The sequence below is a fragment of the Canis lupus genome, chromosome 6 (assembly GCF_011100685.1).
Source record: "Canis lupus familiaris isolate Mischka breed German Shepherd chromosome 6, alternate assembly UU_Cfam_GSD_1.0, whole genome shotgun sequence".
NCBI classification, from domain to species: domain Eukaryota; kingdom Metazoa; phylum Chordata; class Mammalia; order Carnivora; family Canidae; genus Canis; species Canis lupus.
Genome location: NC_049227.1, coordinates 1,725,248 through 1,744,952, shown reverse-complemented (window position 1 = coordinate 1,744,952; position 19,705 = coordinate 1,725,248). Strand labels below are relative to the sequence as shown.

At 46.7% G+C, this 19,705-nt stretch overlaps 2 protein-coding genes and 1 pseudogene across 12 annotated transcripts in view; 1 reads left to right on the top strand and 2 right to left on the bottom strand.

The window, feature by feature from the left end:
• CALN1 (calneuron 1) overlaps positions 1-19,705 on the bottom strand; it is a 529,066-nt gene that overhangs the window by 249,470 nt on the left and 259,891 nt on the right. For all 11 annotated transcript variants that reach the window (XM_038539013.1, XM_038539021.1, XM_038539022.1 and 8 more), the window contains one exon: positions 2,291-2,434. In XM_038539013.1, coding sequence (XP_038394941.1) covers positions 2,291-2,434 — 144 coding nt within the window. The remainder of the gene's footprint in view (positions 1-2,290; positions 2,435-19,705) is intronic.
• Positions 8,208-8,291, top strand: LOC119876401 (annotated as a pseudogene).
• On the bottom strand, positions 12,614-13,087 carry LOC102154109 (nucleoside diphosphate kinase A-like). Its single transcript, XM_038539023.1, has one exon. The coding sequence runs from the start codon at positions 13,076-13,078 to the stop codon at positions 12,623-12,625; it is 456 nt and encodes a 151-aa protein (XP_038394951.1). The 5' UTR covers positions 13,079-13,087; the 3' UTR covers positions 12,614-12,622.

Below are 19,705 nucleotides of genomic sequence, written 5' to 3'. Positions count from 1 at the left end.
ATCCATTAAGAGAAAGACACTGAGACACAGTCCATCCGTATCTGGGATGCAGTACCCTAGAAATCCCACTTACCAGCATCATTGACAGAACTCTGAAAAGACACACACTTTAGCCCCAGACTGGGCGTCTCTCACTTAGCAATTTTTACACTTTGGCAATTAATAAACCAACTGGGTAGGCAATTCCTTCTACCTACATTGCAGCTGTCTTCACGCGTTCGGTATTAAATCTTCTGTAGACAACAAAGCCAAACCTCAAAGAAGCTGCACTTCAAAAGTAAAGAAATGTGTTTTCACCTGATGGCATCACCATCAGGTGAAGCAGCCAATGACCTCAACTTTTTTTTTTTTTTTTTAAACTGGAGCTTTTTGTTAAAGGAACTATGAGAAGTTGTCTACAAGAAAATTGCCAAGTCCTTTTAAGTTCTGCTAAGTTCTGCCTTTGGCATGGGTGGCTGAGTATGATAAGTTGTAAATAAGTTGGTGGAACTTGGAAGCTCTTAAACTGAATCCTATATGGATGAAGCTTTGCCTGGGTCCTGCTGGGTCCCTTGGACACACAAGATCCCCAAGACCTCAGGGATTCAGGGAAGATGTGCAACAACATAAAAACTCCCTGTGAGCTGAAGTCCAATGAGTAAATACACAAAGCACTAGGTTTGACCTTAATGAAGACCCTTCGATTTCATAGGAATAACTCACACACAAAGGACTGACTCGTTTTCATTAAATGTTGCTAATTCTATTTGCTTGTAGTCCATTTGACTAGATTTTGTCATAGGAGTTGTGGGCAGAGAATCAAAAGCACAGAATCTTTGTCCCATAAACGGAAGTATAGATTAAGATTTCTATTCTTTTAAGGAGGAAACTTTTTCTGGAAATGTGTCTCAGAAATGATGATGGGGGTCAATGGAAAACAGATTTTGCTACACGATATGTGCTTTGCTCCAGCTTTTCAGAAATATCTAAAGCAAGCAGCTAAATATAAAGCAAGGTCAAATCAGGCCTGCAAAGACACACCAGTGAGTCACAATCAATCAGTGGTAAAGACAAGGCTGGGGCTGAACACCCCTGATGAAGCATCTCTTTCCTGAACCAGAAAATAAATGCCCACAGCTGCACTTGGTGGTTGATGCTGGAGTTCATTCACCATATGGTCACCCTTGTTATCATCCTTCCAGCAATTCCAGCAAGATAACAGGAGAAAGCTGTGTCTTCCAATCAGCTGCAGGCCAAGCAAACATCTCCCTACCATGGTCTCTCCTCCAAGGGACTTCCTGACCCTATGCCCTGCTTCCTGTTTTTCACTTGTATACTTCATGCTCTACCTGAAAGTCCTAATGCCCACCACTCTGGACCCCTTAGGCCTGGGATCAAGCTGCTCTTTGGAGGGAGAGAGGGTGTGTTGAAAAAAACAAAAATAAGGGTTTTTTTTTTTTCTTGGATCTTCAGCCAGGGCAAAATCTAAATGTCAGGAGGGTCACAGCTGATTTGGAGCAGCCTCAAGGTTTTGGAGCAGGAAAGAATCTGAAAGAGGTAATGTGTCACTTTCTAGAATTTTTAAAACACAGTGAAACCCTCTTCCCCAGCAAGGTTGTATACAGAAACCCAGTAAGTAAATCACAGAGCGGAGAAGCTGTTATTATACCCATACAATGGCATATGATTCGGCCATAAAAAAAACAAAGTACAAATACATGCTGGAATAGGGATAAATCTTGCAAACATTATGCTGAGTAAAAGCAGCCAGTCACAAAGGACGACACAGCATAGGATTCCATTGATATGAAATGTCCAGAGAGACAGATAGTAGATTAGTGGTCGCCTAGGGCTGGGGGGTACAGAGATGAGAGGGGGCAGCTCAAAGGTAGAGTTTCTTTTTGAAGTGGTGACAGTGCTCTAAAATTGATTATGGTGTTGGGTCCCCAAATCTGTGAATACACTAAAAGCCGATGAATCACACAGTTTAAATGGGTGAGTTTTAGGGGATGTGGATTCTACCTCTGTGAAGCTATTTTAAAGGTAGGGAGGGCAGGTGGAAAGATCTGTCCTGGCTGTTCCGCCGGTCAGCCCTCCTTCCTCACCCTCCTCCCTTGGCGGCCTCAGAACCATCCCTGCAGGCCCCTGGGACTGCATGGAGTGTTGTTTGAAAAACCCCGAGCCAGCCCTCATATGTAAACCAACACATGAAACCAAGCTTTTGGGGTCCAAGTGCAAGACCTTTCAAAACCAAGGTCTCGCCAATGAGCCTGGCTCATCTCAGGGGGCACGCTGTGTACCCCGAGCTCACCGTCCATGTCCAGGCGCTGCATGATGATGGCCAGCTCCACCTCGCTCGGCATGTACCCCAAAGAGCGCATGGCCATTCCCAGCTCCTGCTTGGAGATGAAGCCATTCCCGTCTCGGTCCAGAACCCGAAAGGCCTCTCGAATCTCTAGGGGAAAGCAAAGAAAGTCCGGTGGTCACATGGCTTGGTCTTTTGCATTGAATTTATTGGTGATCCTATATTGAACACTCCTCACTGCTTTACAAATACTAATAGGTCAAAACCCTTTAAGCAGATAAAAGAGTGGCCACAAGAGGAACAAAAGGAAAGAAAGGGGGAGGAAAGGGAAAAAAGGCAGAGCAAAGAGCAAAATGAGAAATAAGGAAAGGAAGGGAAAGGAAAAAAGAAAACCACCCCTGAGCATCCTAAAACAGCACGGTCAGCGCACAATTTGACAGTGGTCCCAGCGGAGACCCAGGTTCGCCGAGGACACTTCCTGAGCAGGAGCAAGCAGGTTTCAGCTGTGAGGACAGAGCTGCCCCTTGGGCCCTTCGTCCACCGGAAAGGAGAACACAGTCCCCCTCCGCAGACTCGTATCTCAGCTCCCTGCTGCTGTTGGAGCTGCGCAGAAGGCTTTTTTAACCTAGTAGGAAGATAGGAGTTACGTATCCTGCTGTTTTTATTTCATCCTCTAATTTACAGCTGTTTTGCGGCTATAAACAACCTCAGATCGATAAGAGTGTCATAAAAGCTCAAAAGGCATCTTTAATCACATTCCAGGCCGGCAGTGGATTTGACTCTGCTATCAATAAGGCCATTCCACTCGGCAGGGGATCACCCATCCTCTGACCTCAACCTGGCTTGTTCTGCATTCTCCCTCCAGAGCCCCCGAGGCCCGTCAGTTCTAGGTTGGCCGAGCATTTCCTAACACATCACACGGCCACAAGACATGGCGTGGGGAATTCGAGATCAGAGTCTGAAGATGACAGGTTCATCAATGCTATCTGAGCACCAGATGTGGCTAGCTTTGACTTTTCATCAATAAACCCGGTGCAAGCTCGGGTTGCCAACATTCATCATGCTACTCAACAAGTATTGACTGTATGTACCTGAGGAGCAAAGAGTAATTCTCTCAGAGAACCAACAACAATCCGTTGGGCCTCACAGTTCTCCTCCAGAGCCCTACATTCCAGTTGGTAAGGAAGGACAGGAACTCTGGAAACTCACACAAGACACTGGCCCTAACCCATTTACCTACTGCTTCTCGAAATATCTATGTCCCAGTAAATACCTTAAACCACTCCCTGACCCAAACAAGCTTTGTCCCTTCCCATTTGATTTCCTGGGGCTGCTGTGACAAATCACTGCAAACGTTGTAACTTAAAACAACAGAAATGTATTCTCTCACAATCTGGAAGCAAAAGTACGAAATCAGGGTCACTGGCCCAAAATCAAGGTGGGGACAGAGCTGTGCTCTCCTAGGGCAAGAATCTGTCCCTTGCCTCTTCCAGCTTTGGTGGCTGCCGGCATTTCGTGGCTTGTGGCCAGGTCATGCCAGTCTCTGCCTTTGTGGCCACATCGCCTTTTCCTCCTTTGTCTGTGATCTTCCTCCCACTTATAAGGACACTTGTGATGGCATTTAGGACCCACCCAGATAATCCTAGATAAGTTCTCCATCTCAGGACTCTCAACATAATACCTGCAAAAGCCTTTTTTTTTTTTTTCCCCAAGGAAATATTTACAGTTTCCAAGAATGAGGACCTGATATTTCTGGGGCCCCCCAGTTTTACTGATACTCCGCTGCAGTATCCCATCCAGGGCTCCCACCCAAAACACCTTGCCTTCCTTTACCTGCCTGAATCCTGTCATCCTTCAAGGCTGAGAGTTAGGGACTGTGCAGTCCACAAAAAATGTCTTTGCCCACCCTGGCCAATGTTCTCTCCCTTTCTGCTACAGTTTGGTGGGTCATTCATTCCTTTCACAGGACATCAGCCTGTCCCATCTAAAGATAACGATGATTTGGTGCAGAAATCACAGTCTTTCTTCATCGGCTTCGTTCCTGTTTTTACTCCCACCCACACTCTGAAGGATGGGTTTGAGTAAGGATCACATATTAGTAGCAAATTTGCTATCAATACTAATTTTGCACGCTGCATGCTTTCTGAGACTAAGTGTGGGCTCCAGCAGACAGAAGACCAGCCTGTGAGCCGGGACCCTAGGCTCCTGGCCAGGCGCATTAGCTAATTAGGTCCACGGCCAAACCCTGAGGCCTCGGATTGTTCATGTGTAAAATGAGCTGGGTTGGCCACGAGGATCCCTACAGTCCTTCCAGACTTTTTCTGGGGATCTGTGGACATTGTTAAAGTGTTTAAGAGAAGAACAGGAAGCCTGTGTTCTCTTTCATACCCTATTAATCTACTGTTCAAACACCCCTCTTTTTTCCATTGAGGATAAAGAAAAAAATTTCAGTCTGGTCCAAATTCTGAATCAAGGGGTTTGTCTGCACTTTCAGGCTTTTCTCACCAATGAAACATGCCCAACACTCCCTAAGGCGGCCATATGTTTTCCTACCAAGTCCCAGGTGGCCCGGAAAGAACTTAGAGCCACTGCTCTGCTTGAGGTGAGGGCACACAGCCCTCGAGGACAGTGGGGTGGAGACCACAGCCTCCATGACCGGAACCCAGATGCCAAGGGCAGGAGGATGCAGATGCAGGGTCCCCTCAGGTGGGAGTCAGCCCACAAGGAAGTCAGTCTGGCCCTGCCCTGAACCGGGACAGGCTTCTCCCTCCGCCTCCATCTCCCCATCTGAAAAATGGGTGGGGTTAGATCTCCTCCTAGCCTCTATAATAGGAGTTTACTTCGGATCTAGCACATACCATGCAACAGGAGAAAATGTCAGCTGATGACGGGGCCCAACCTGGAGTCAAAGAGGCCAGGGTCCCAGGTGGACCATCCGGATGGTCAGCTGCATGCTGAGCTCCGCCCCTTAGTCTCCTTTCCAGAGGCACATTTCAGCTCCCCATCCCTCTGACTCAATCCTGAGCTCCCCAGCTGTTACGATCACTCTGACTGGGCGATCCCTTTCTGTCGACATGGTGACAGGCTCATTCCTGTGATCCCCCTGCATGCCCTAGATCCACAAATGAACAAGCCTGTGTCCTTACAGTGGATACTCCAGACGCCTGATCAAGGATCTTCGTGAACTTGGACTGTATGGGCATGCCCCCCGGCTCCCACCTCACTACCTGGGCTACTCCGAGGTCACCTCACCCTTGGGCTGCTGGAAGCAGATGGAGACCATCCCGAAACTGCCCTGCCGTGAAGGTACGTGCTCCATTAAGGCTTCAAACCCCCATGGTTTGCTGTCTGCGGTAAGTAGTCAGGCCGGCCCTGCTCAAGCCCAAGACAGCACAGCACAGGTACAGATCAACTCAGAGTTCTGTTTTCTGTGGCCCCAGGTAAGTGAGACAAAGCTGTACTTCCCTGTTTGCCCAGAATTTCTGCTCCTGGCTCCCAGGTAGAGTGTGTACGTGTGTGTGCACATGCACATGCAAACAGAAGCAGACAAAGCCCCCTAATTTCATTTTCTTTCAAAATAACAGATAGAAGGGATGCCTGGGTGGCTCAGTGGTTGAGCATCCGCCTTTGGCTCAGGGCGTGATTCCGGGGTCCTGGGGGTCAAGTCCCGCATCAGGCTTCTTGCAAGAAGCCTGCTTCTCCCTCTGCCTGTGTCCCTGCCTCTCTGTGTCTCTCATGAATAAATAAATAAAATCTTTAAAAAAAAAAAAAAAGGCAAAATAACAGATAGGAGGGGAAAAAAAAAAAAGAAAAAAACACTAGAAATCCATAATAGGAGCCTCTGGGGATTTAATTTTTCCAGGGTAGGGAAGCCCAGGCAAATAAGAAGCTTATTAGAAGGAAATGGGTCTTGCAGCCGGAGACATGTGATGTGTGGCTCATTTTATTTTTATTTTTAATAGCAGAACAGGGTGTGAGAAATATGCCCATAAAAACAGCGGAGAGACGGAAGCAGGCCGGATCCCCCTGCCTATGGCTATAGGCAGCCTGCTGGCAAGACGGAGGGGCCCTGGCCCCTCTCCACGTCCTTGGGAAGTGGCGACCACAGATCAAGTTTTAGGAACAACCCAGTAATGTGGTGTGCTTTTCACTGGAATTTATTCTCTCTCTGGGCTACAGTCCCCAGTGCTTCAGGGTTACATAAGCATGCTGTGCTTTTGGTCTTTAAGTCAATTTCATGCTCAGATCGGGCACCAGCAAGGCGGTTCCGTCACCTCCAAGATTCCTCTGCAGGCTGCAGAAGGGGCAATGGCGATGGTGATGAGAGCCTGCCTAACTGCCATTTTGTGGAGCATGAAAGGAAGCATCGTGAGGCACACCTTCTGACAACAGGAGTCTGCACTCTGCATACGGAATCTCCCAGAACCAAAGTCTGCATTCCCACAGGGGTTTGTGGAGCATGAAAGGAAGCATCGTGAGGCACACCTTCTGACAACAGGAGTCTGCACTCTGCATATGGAATCTCCCAGAACCAAAGTCTGCATTCCCACAGGGGTCTGCACCTCTCCTCCCTGATGTTCTGGAGCCAAGCAAGGCCTGGACTAGAAATCAAAATGCTCTAGGTTCCCAGGAGATCAACTTGTCACTACACCAGCACGTGTGTTTTCTTAAAACTATCAAAGCCACCACCGGTACCACCTGCATCCCCAACACAGCACCTCCTAAGTTCCATGACACTCCCTGGGGATATCGTCAGTTTGGCTGAGAACAGTGCCTCTCAGAGGCAGGGCTCTCATATAGAACAGGCTTGTCGGGCAGGCCGCTCAGTAAAGGGCGCATCAGATGAAAACCAGACACCAGACATCAGCCAGAGTCAATATTCTTTGCCTAATGTTCTGGCCTTAAAGAATAGGCTGAAACTCACAGTGCTAATTTGCAAACTCCAATTGGTAATGAGGAACAACAGCCTTTCCTATCTCAACCCCATTAGATGCGGAATCTGTTTAGTCTCTAAAGAGATGTGTCTTTAGGAAGAATGTGGGTTCTAAGCACAAGAAGCAATGGCTCTATTAACGACCAAGATGTGTTCTGTTGATACATGTCTTTGAGAAATGGCGGAACTGGAGACATGCAGTTCAGCAAGGCAATTATTGAATACCAACAGAAGTGCACCAGAAAATACAAGATAAGAACCTCCAGATTTTTATTTAGAAGAATTAAGAGGACAGGGACCAAGTCAATGACCAAAGAGATCTAGAAGGACCTCTGCCTTCTCTGTGAAAGACGAATCTTTCGAGATGATTCATATGGCCATTCATTCAATGAAGAGTTGCTGTTCACTTCCTGTATGCCATATGCTGTGCTAGAACAGTTAGGTAGCAAAAGAAACTTTCCAAGCTATGAGAAACTTATATTCCAGTCTGACAAACAGAGAGCTGACAGGATATTCATACCAGAGAATGACAAGAGCAATAATACAAATCTACACAAAACTCAAAGGATGTCCTTCCATTATGAGAGAGACAACTCTGTGAAAGTTGACACCATAATCTCCTGACAGGAAGAGATGAGGGGAAAAAGTGCACCAGGGCAAGACTGTAAAGGGCCTTGGGAGCCGAGCTTTACTCTGCACACTACTGGTTGGCAAGTGATGGCCAGTGGCCAAATCTGGCCCACCACCTGCTTTGAAAATAAAGTTTTTTTGGAATGCATCCATGCTTACTCATCTACACACTGTCTGTGACTCTTGTCTACTGTCTACTGCTTTGGTACTATATGAATAAAATTGAGAAGTTGTGACAGCGATGGTTTGGCCTACAAAGCCTGAAATAGTCATACTTCAGCCTTTTATAGTTAGTTTGTAAACCCCTGCTGTAGGCCATAGGGAGCCCTCAGTGGTTATAAATTAAGAAAGAAAGAGAAGAGCTTTGCGCAGTGGCAGTATCGTAGCCAATGAGGTTTATCCGAGGCGCGATTATTGCTAATTGAAAGAAAGAAAGAGAAGAAAGAAGGAAGGAAGGAAGAAAGAAAGGAAAGAAAGAAAGAAAGAAAGAAAGAAAGAAAGAAAGAAAGAAAGAAAGAAAGAAAGAAAGAAAGAAAGAAAATGAAAGAGAAAGAACGAAAGAAAGAAAAAAGAAACCAGATTGATTTTTTTTTTAAAGATTTTATTTATTTATTGAGAGAGAGAGAGAGAACACAAGCAGGAGGAGGAGCAGAGGGAGAGGGACAAGCAGACTCTGTACTGGGCATGGAATGTGACGCCGGGCTCAATCCCATAACACTGAGATTATGACCTCAGACGAAATCAGGAGTTAGGCGTTTAACCGACTGAGCTACCCAGGTGCCCCCGGATCAGACTGCTTTTTAAATTGAGGGTTCTAGCATCTGGTTGGCTAAGAGGTGAAAAGCAGAGCCCTCACCTGGAGGCCTCACCGGAGAGTCTATGAGAAGATGAGGAGTCTGAGCTCAGCAACATGGAGCTGCTGGCAGGGGCCATGTGACTTTTCTTTTTCTTTCAGAGAGGGAAGGGAAGGGGCATTCTGACCACAGAGCATACAGGGCACTGAGAGACACCAGGCAGCCAGATGTGGTGAGCATTTGGAAATAAGGGACTACCTATGGCTGACAGGAATGCTAAGTATACAATCAAAATGGAAAATGGGAACAGAATGACCATAATTGCATATAAAATGCTGGTTTAATCCCAGTGTGAGCTTTAGTGTGAGCGAGCTCCAATTTAATTCTACTCAATCAGTCTGCAAATACAACTAATTGGTTTCAATAATTAGGGAACGCAGGGGTGAGGGCTCCAAGGGCCAGGGGGACGGGGCCCCAAGGAGGATCTTTGTGTGGGGGGAGGAGGGATCAGAAGCGTCCCTGCATTGAATAACACTGACTGGGGGACGGCCACCTAGATGGGGCAGGGTGGGGCTCAGCACTGCTCTGTTAATGCACTTTATGGAGCTGGATTTTTCTTGGCACTGTCTTCAGGGGGCTAAAGGAGCCTCACGGCCAGGTTATTTGCTGTGTGAACCCTGACTGCATCCATCTCAACAAGTGCTCTTTCATTATGCTCCTTCCATAGACTTAGACAGTAATGAACGCTATAGTGGAACACAGGAGAGCCCCAGGATGAGGGGTCCCAGCCCTAGAGGCATTTCTGTATTTCTCTGTTCATTTATCTGTGTAAGTGGAATCATGGTTCACAAAGGAGGCGTAAAGGATGTAAGTATAAAGGATACTTGAGAAAAAAAGACGATCTCTCCCAGGAGATAGGAGAGAGAAGTTGAAACAGAAACACCTAGAAATATACAGGAAGGAGACGTGTTGCCTACTGAATTGTTAGGATTTCAAATCCATGTCTTGCAAGCTTGTTTAGGCAAAGTTTGTTGTTTGAATTTGTTTTGAGTAACTTATTTTGATGAAATTGTTTTGAAGTTGGATATAGGGACCTTCTTCCTCCAACTCTTATACCTGAAGTCGAGAGGACTGTTGCATCCTTGACACCATGGTAATGGCAATGGTGTCCATCACGCGGTGGACTTTTCCATTTTAAAAATCAAGAGGTGTGACCAGTACCTTGAGAGGACTTGGTCTGGGTGAGGCTACCCTTTGCTGCATCTAAGCGACTCTCCAAAGATCTTGAGACACTTGCTCCTGCCATTGCCAACCTACTCTTGCTTGGTGGTGGTGTTTAAACCATGTAACAGTCTCAGGAAGAGAAGGGACATCTGTTTCTGCCTTGGCAAGTCTTCCCCTCATAGGCAGTGGTACAAGCCATGTAACAGTCCCTGGAATAATAAGCTTCAGAGCAGCCTGCCTTACCTGCCAACACACATACCGTCACCTGCTAGCTACATGCCCCAGCAGTGAAACACCTAAGCTGGCACCTGATATCCAACTCTTAGTTAGAAGGCTGACTCTACTGAGAACCAACTCATAGAAGGGTACACCTCCAATTAAATTTGAACTTTATTTCTTTCATCTCCCTCTTTGCCTGAATGATTGCATAATCAATCTGTTACTAGCTTGAAGTATGCTATCTCTTCATTGGCTTATTAGGAGACATTACCCTGTGTGCTATTAGCTTATAAAATATTATTTTTATTATTATTATTATTATTATTATTATTATTCCCACAGTGAACCTGGTTAAATAAATTACTGACAAAAGCAATCTCAGTCTTGAGCATAACTTGTCCCAAACAAAGCAAGGTGAGCCTTAGGAGAACCTGGAAGGAGGCTGAGAATTGTAGTCAATGCGACAAAGAGGGTTTTCCAGCAAAGGCACAGCATGGGCAAGGGGGCATAAGGGATGCATTCTTTGGGTCCAGGTTCCTGGTTACAGGCAAGGCCCCCTGTCGGGAGGCACTTGCAAAAGGACAGATATGGCTGGCGGTAGTCACCATCCTCCCAGGCAGCATAATTGTCTCTGTGATCTAAGGTTAGCATCCAGAGTGGAGTAGGGCTCCTGTATGTTCCCTGGCGCCAGACCTACCCTGAGTCACTGGTAACCCTGGGAGCAGAAAAGGGGCAGTGTTGAAAAACTTTGAAGACTCAACACTGAAAGCTGGTGGGCCAGTGAGGGGCTGCTCATACTGGATATCTCAGGCCTTTTTCATTACCTCATGGCCCAAAGGCACCTCGAATTTAAAAGCAAAGCCAACTGCTTCCCTCTCCAGCATTCAGAAAGAAAAGTATCTTAGTAACTAACTTACTAGGTGGTGAGATTAGACAAAGACTTAGGATCCCAGGACAGGAAAAATAATCATTTCTTTCCTAAAATTGGGTAGCACCAGGCAGCCATAAAGTTGGGGGCATTTCTAAGGGTTAAGGGCAAGGACAGAGCCCCCAAATTTTACACCTGGGCAGATAAAGCTGAACTGATGTTAGGATGCCCGGTTGCTTAGTGGATGGGTAATTCCCCAACAGTACAAGAACAAAGCAGATTAGACCAGCTGCTAACAATGAAAGGCCATCCCAGCCAGGGGCACCCCATGTGGGACAGAATGTTCCAGGCAGGGTTGGAAGGAAAATCATTAAATTAGATGTGAGTATGTATGAGAGTGAGAATGGCTGGAGGGTCTTCAGACAAAAAGACAGGCTGATGAGTGGAGAGAGAGGGAGGGAAGTGTTCTGTCTCGAGGGGTTCTGCACCTGGCCTCTGGGGTCCAAACACCAGAGCTGGACCTGCCCAGGAAGGCAACATTTTGCAGGTTACACATTAATGTATGCTTATGAAAAATGCCCCCAAAATGGCAACATTTTGCAGGTTACACATTAATGTATGCTTATGAAAAATGCCCCCAAAATGTATAAAGAAAAGAAATAATATAATTCTCCAGTCAGCAATCACCATGGTTAACATGTTAGGAAAAAAAAAAAAAAAACAGTATTAGGGCATTTTATTCCAAACTCTTTAGATACAAATATTCTTTTTTTTTTTTAATTTTTATTTATTTATGATAGTCACAGAGAGAGAGAGAGAGAGGCAGAGACACAGGCAGAGGGAGAAGCAGGCTCCATGCACCGGGAGCCCGACGTGGGATTCGATCCTGGGTCTCCAGGATCGCGCCCTGGGCCAAAGGCAGGCGCCAAACCGCTGCGCCACCCAGGGATCCCAGATACAAATATTCTTAATTAAATTTGGATTCTGCACTCTCTATAGCTTTATATATACTTTTTCCATTTAGCATACAATCATTTTGATCTTCTGTGTTATTAGTCTTTAAAAAATCATTTCTGGGGGCACCTGGGTGGCTCAGTGGTTGAGTGTCTGTCTGCCTTTGGCTCAGGGCGTCCTGGAGCCCCAGCATCAAGTCCCACATTGGGCTTCCTACATGGAGCCTGCTTCTCCCTCTGCTTATGTCTCTGCCTCTCTCTCTCTGTGTCGCTCATGAATAAATAAAAATAAAAAATAAAACATCATTTCTGATGGCTACATCATGTTCCATAATATGCCTATAGCCCAACTGAGTCCCCCAAACTCCTAGTCTGGGACATTTAGATCACTTCCACTTTTAAGCAACACTGCCACAGTAGTCTTTGTAGGGAAATTTGCATGTGTTTTGATGATCCCTCCCTTAAGATAATATCCCAGAATGGAAATCCTAGGTCAAAGGGCAGAAACATTTTTTTTTTTGGGGGGGGGATGAAACATTTTAATCTGATGGCAGCCCATAATACTGTACAGGGAGCACTCCCAGTTCCAAGAGGTCTCCTCCAGGTTATAAGGAAGTTCTCAAAAATAACTGAATTTGCAAGAGCCTGGCCCCTTGCTCATGGGAGGGAGAGGGAATGGAACGGGCAAACCACTGAGGTCTGCTCCCTCATCACTTGTCACTCATAAATCCAGTTCTGAGCACAGCTCTTGTAATCCACCAGCTCTTCAGGCTGGAACAAGCCAATCTCCTTCTCCGCCCTCTCCACAGAATCGCTGCCATGGATAATCTTTCTGCCAATTTGGATGCAAAAGTCCCCACAGATGGTCCCAGGTTTGGAGTCCGCAGGGTCGGTCTCCCCGAGCATCACTCGGCCTGTCTTCACCACATTCAGGCCCTCCCACACTATGGCAACCACAGGCCCTGACTGCATGTACTTCACCAGGCCGGCAAAGAATGGAAGGTCCTTCAGGTCAATATAGTGCTCTTTAAGAAGGTCTTCAGAAGCCTGAATTAATTTCATGGCAATGAGGCAGGATACCTTTTGCTTGAAACGCTTCATGATCTCTCCCACGAGGTTGCACTGGACTCCATCAGGCTTGATGGCAATGAAGGTGCATTCACTGCTGGTCATGGTCCTTTCCAGCTGCTACCGCCGCAACTCCTTCTGGTGCCGCCCGGGCAGGAACATTTTTAAGGCCCTTCATACATATTGCCAAGTTGCCCACCAGTATCCATTTCTACTCATGACACTTGTGACACCAACTGGCAGGGGGCGGTCTGGGTTGGGGACCGGGGGTGGGGGGTCCCACACCAACTAAGTCTCCAACTCCTTGGATACCAAGCCAGTGTCCAGTGATTTCATCCACTTTTGGCACTAGCTACTCACAGTTAGTGCAGACCCCATGGGTTAGGTCCCACAAAACTCTCCTCACCTCAGACACCAGCTGCCAGTCCATCCGCCCATTCTCTGCCTGTCTGGCTATAAAGTCTGGGGTTCCTCCAAACCCACCATGGATTTGATAATTTGCTAGCATGCCTCACAGAACTCAGGAAAGCTCTTCCCTTACAATTACTGGTTTATTTTAAGGGATCCAACTCAGGAACAGTCACATGGAAGAGATGCCCAAGACAAGGTACAGAAGGGGTGCAGGGGGCGTGAAGTGTCCATACCCTTTCTGGGCACAACCCTCCCAGCACCTCCATGTGTTCACCAGCCCCAGAGCTCTCTGGACATTGTCCTCTACGGTTGTTATGGCGGTTCCATGACGTGAGCATGGCTGAGTACATCACTGGCCACTGATAACAGAACTCAATCTCTAGCCCTCTCCTCTCCCCGGAAGTTGGGGTGGGGCTAAAAGCTCCACCCTCTAATAATACTTTAGTCTTTTTGGCAACCAGCCCCCACCCTGAAACTATCCAAGGACACCAGCCACCGGTCATCTCATTAGCAGAGAAAAGACACTGACCACTGCAGAGGTTCCCAGGGTTTTAGGAGCTCCCACAACCAGGCAAGAAGATCAAATATAATTTCCTATTTTATCACAGTATCACACTCCCCAAAAGGCAGTTATCACCATCCTCCATTTCACACCATTTTTAGGCAGAGAATCCCAATCTCCTATGATATATACCTTTCATCCAGCTATCACTTAGAGAGGAATCCCCTCCTCAAGTTCAAGATCCAGATGTTCATAAACAAGGGTGGCAAGGGGAGGAAGACAATTCAGATATCGTCTAGAAAGACCTGCAGGGTAATCACGGACTTTGAGTAAACCCCACACTCAGCCTGGCCCAAAGGAGGCGCCCAGGAACATGCATGTGCATGCGTGTACACACACACACACACACACACTGCCTATACTCAGAGGGGAAGAGGGCTCCCCTGCCAGGAGAAGGAGAGGCGGTGTGTGGGGAGAGCTGTGCTCCCCACTCCAGACTGGGATAGCGCCTCGGGCAGGGTGCCGGGCAGTTTGTTGCAGGAGGAGCCAGGACATCTCCAGGGCCCAGCAGACGGAACAGCTTCACGGGGACAAGTCTGGTGCCTCCGCACAGAAGGGGACATTTCTCACACAGCAATAAGCACCTTATCAGTGAAAAAGAGGCAAATAGCCCAAAATAGAAAGAAGGCCCCGGATCATTGGGCACATAAGGCAATATTGCAAGCAGCAAATCGAGTGGAATTTATCTGTGTACAACATGCTAATCATTAATACAATTAATTTTTCACTAAATCATGCTGTTCATGTGCCATGAACGTTAATATCCTGAGATCAGAGACTAACATCTGAGAAAACAAAATCATTTTGTGGATTTAGCACCAATGTGGAAGCCAGAAGAATAAGATCCAAGTTCCAGAAATAAACCAGAAGCAACCTGAGTGGAGAGAAGGAGACGACCTCTCAGGAGTGCCCCGCGCCCCCTCCCCTCCCCAAGGGTCTCAGGAATTCTCTTGAGAAGGGAAATATCTGTTCAGCTCACTTCAATCCAACACATATTTCTTGGGCACCCTCTGTGTGTCAGGCACTGTCCTAGATGCTGAAGACCGTGTCTTGGGAAACCAAAGTAGAAGAGTGGAGAGGCCACCCAACTGGGAAGAGGAGGCATCCACATGGAGCCAAAGGGAAGGGGCGGGAGGGCACCCTAGTGGCTGGAAGTCGGACTTTCTTGGACTCCTGCAGGCTATCATTCTCGACACCGAGTCCTTCTCCTGACCTCTGTCATCTCTCCTAGGCTGGAAAACAGAACATAACTTTACAACAGGAGGCCAACCAGTAAGCCCAAGAAAATGTGAGGGACTCTTACTGCTGTTGTTTTTTAATGAGAAAAGGATTATTTTTAAAGGCAATACAGCTTTGTTTTCATTGTGTCAGTTCACGGAGAGGGAGAAGACTCTGGACAGCCCGGTACACGGGACTCAAGAAAAGCCAGGAAGGAGGCCAGGGTTGAACAGGAGATGGGCTCTTCTGGATGCACAACTCGGTAAAGGGGAGCTCTCAGGAGCCCAGCACACCTCTCCAGCCTGAAATGACAAGGAAGGGAAGAGCATGCCATGGGCTCCCCCAGAGCAAAAGCTCTACAAAACTATCACACTTGGTTATGAAAACTGATGCCTCATATCCACTCCCTTGCCAGGGAAAGCCAGCAGAGCACAGTCTTTTTATTCCAACCCACAGTATGAAACGCACTGCACATCATGACAGATGCATAATGTCACGGTAGTACTTGCAGAAGGTGTGTGTGTGTGTGTGTGTGTGTGTGTACCAGGTTGAACCATGTAAAATTGCTTTTGTGTAGGTAACAAATGATCAACTCCCAGCAATCTCTTCTGGTTCCAACCACTGTGTCACAGCTAACATTGATCACCTGCTCAGTATGTACCAGGCACTGGTCTAAGCACTCTTGGAATATTAGCTCATTTATTCCTCATGACACCTCATGAGGCAGGTTGTGTCATTACCCTTCACCCGAGGCCACGTGGTTGGGTCAGGGCAGTGATCTGAACCCAGGTCTTCCAGCCCCAGAGTCTGCACCTCAAAGCTTCATTTTCTACCTCTTTGAACGCACACTTCCTGAAATAGCACACACCCTTTCAGTGTGGGACATGCTCTGGTGCTTTCTATTCTATTTCTTTCTTCTTTTTGACGCACACCCCAGGTCACTAAATGGATCTCACTATGCACAGATGGTTCAGGACCCATACTCGGAGAAGCCCTGACCTGTGCCATGTCTTGGCTTCCCCAGGACAGCCACTGTCTCATTATTATTCTCTGACACTAAGCACATCACCACATCAGACTCTCCCCTAGCAGCCTCCCGAGCTGGTCCTAGGCTCTCCCTGTTGCCCCTGAATTGATGTCTGTGTCCAGCACAGCTCCAGTATTGGGATTGTCTTGTTTCCCACTTCTCCACTGAGCAATCCCTGTGCTTGCTGCTTCAAGAAAGGCAGTCAAGTGGGGGTGCCAGGGGGCTCAGCAGTTGAGCATCTGCCTTCAGCTCATGTCATGATCCCAGAGTCTGGGGATTGAGTCCTCCACCGGCTCCCCACAGGGAGTCTGCTTCTCCCTCTGCCTATGTCTCTAGCTTTCTCTGTGTGTCTCTCATGAATAAATAAATAAAATCTTTACCAAAAAAAAAAAAAAGGAAGGAAGGAAGAAAGAGAAAGAAAGAAAGAAAGAAAAAGAAAGAAAGAGAAAGAAGAAAGAAAGAAAGAAAGAAAGAAAGAAAGAAAGAAAGAAAGAAAGAAAGAAAGAAAGAGAGAAAGAGAAAGAGAAAGAGAAAAAGGAAAAAGAGCAGCAGCCAGGTGAAATGGAGACGACATGAGCCCAAGCTCCCCTAGTAAAGGCAAGCACAGGTGCAGGAGGTGTGGTCCGACACACAGCCATTCGGCGTAGGGCCATAGGGCAGCTCGCTCCCACAGCTCCCCGAGTTCCCACACAGCAGTCTTCCCATCAGCTCCTGGCCACATCACTTCCTACTGCATTCAGCTGTCCTGATCACTGATAAAGGGCCTGGATACGAAAGAAATTGCTCTCCACTGCAGGCTGCATAAATATCCCATTATCGATAGGAAGCAATTTATTTGCTTAAAATTGCCAACTCTCTCATTTTGTTTTAACATGCTGGTTCTCTATCAAAATGAGTCTGCACCTCTGAAAAGACTATTTTCAAAGCCTCACAATGGCTCCAGTGTGAGAAATAACACCCAAATCAGCTGAGGCAAACTGACCTCAGCCAGACCTCCAGTAAGATAAGGGCAGCTCGGAAGAGGTGGGGGGTGGAGGGTGGGATTGCTTGAGGAATTCTACTCAGAAACTGAATCCTAAGTGAGTCATAAGAGAGTAAGCCAACTATTCCAGAAATACAAAGTGCACGCACTTGCACACACACACACACCATTCCTGATCACCCCTGAAGAACCTGTGATCCCATTGGGAGGATGCCGAGGTGCCACACATGTCCATGTGGACTTCTGGATCACTGAAGTAAACAGCATGACGAAGGCAACATTTCAACCCATGGAGAAAAAGATGGAAGACTTAATTTACAGGGCTGCAATAATCAGTTGAGAACTTGGAACATATTAAGTTACGACTGTACATCACACATCTATCCAAATTCTAGTTCTGAAATTTAAAAATGAAGGGAATTAAAATTATAAATTGGACAACAAAAGAAGGCCAAGTGACCTGGGTGCGGTAGAGTGAGTGAGGGGGGAAAAGAAGGAGGTGGTGACAGGGGAGAGACAAGGGTGGGAAAGCAGATGGTGTAGGGCTTTGTAGGCCACCGTCAGCACTTTGGGCTTTACTCTGAGATGGGAGCCACAGCACATTGCTGAGCAAAGGAATGCCATGGTCTCATTTGTGTGTTAAAAAGATGCCTCTGCCCAAGGAAGACATACGGATGGCCAACATGCACATGAAAAGGTGCTTAACATCACCAATCACCAAGAAAATGCAAATCAAAACCACAATGAGGTATCACCTCCCACCTGTCAGAATGGCTATTATCATCACCAACACACAAAATAACAAGTGTTGGCGAGGCTGTGGAGTAAAGGAAGCCCCTGCGCACTGTGGGCGGGAGTGTAAATTGGTGAAGCCACTGTGGAAAACAGCATGGAGGTTCCTCAATAAATTAAAAATAGAACTACCATATGATCCAGCAATCCCATTTCTGGGTATTTATCCAAAGAAAATGAAAACACTGACTCAAAAAGATATATGCCCCTCATGTTCACTGCAGCGTTATGCACACCAGCCAAGACACAGAAGCAAGCTAAGTGTCCCATGTATGAGTGAATGGATAACAAAGATGTGGGGTGTATATATGCAATGGAATATTACGCAGCCATAAAAAAGAACGGAATCTTGCCATGTGCAATGACTTAGATGGAGCTTGAGGGCCTTATGCTAAGTGAAGCAAGGCACATAAAGACAAATAGCATGTAATTTCACTTTGTTTTGGAATTCAAAAACAAAACTGGAACTCACAGTGACAGAGAACAGATTGGTGGTTGCCAGAGGTGGGAAGAGTGGCAAGGTGAACAAGATAAGTGACAGTGGCCAAAGGTACAAACTTCCAGCGGCACCTGGGTGGCTCAGTCGGGTAAGCGGCAACGCTTGATTTCAGCTCAGGTCATGACCTCAGGGTCCTGGGATCAAGCCCCACGTCAGGCTTTGAGATCAGTGGGGGGGCTGCTTGAGGATTTCTCTCTCCCTCTGACCCTCCCCTTACTCTCCACTCTCTCTCTCTCAAATAAATAAATCTTTTTAAAAATGTTTTAAAAATGGTGCAAACTTCCATTTATAAAATAAATGGCATAGGGATGCAACACAGAGCATGACCACAGTTAATAACATTGTATTCACGTCTGAAAGTTGCTAGAGTGTAGATCTTTAAAGCAAGAAAATAAATTTTGTGACTATGTGTTGTGATGGATATTAACTAGACTACTGTGATCATCTTGCAATATACACAAATGTGAATCATTATGTCGTACATCTGAAGCTAATATAATTTTTTAAAGTATTTTTTTAAAAGATTTTATTTATACATTCATGAGAGAGACAAAGAGAGGGAGAGAGAGAGGCAGAGGGACAAGCAGGCTCCATGCAGGGAGCCTGATGTGGGACTGGATCCGTGGTCTCCAGGATCACGCCCTGGGCCAAAGGCAGAGCCTCAACCACTGAGTCCCCCAGGCGTCCCTGAAACTAATATAATCTTATATGTCAATTATACCTCAATTAAAAAAAAAAAGATGTCTCTAGCTGCTGCATGAACACACTCTAGAGAATAACAGGGGAGCACAGAGGCAGGTGCCAAGGTCCTGGTGAGAGAAGGACACAAGAGATGAGGGAGGAGTGATCAGGTTATGGATGGTTTTAAAGGTAAAGCCAGCAGAATACCCCGAAAAGTAAGGTATGGGATGTGAGAGAAAGAAGGGAGGCAGGAGAGCTCCAAGGTTTCTGGCTACAGCACCTGGAAGGTCAGCAGGACTTGTTTGATGATGTGCCCAGAGTTGTGGAGGATATAAGGTAAAGAGCAAGTCTCCCGTGCGCTGGCAGCCACATAAACTGGCATAATCTCTGGGCAGGGCAATCAGGGCAGGAATTACAAAAGTCTTAAAAATCTGGACCTTGTTTGAATCCTGATGAGATCGAATATGATATGGATACTTTTGAGATAATCATACTAGAGAAGTATGCTGATTTAAGTTCGAGAGACACACCGATGTGATTATGGATGAAATGATACGATG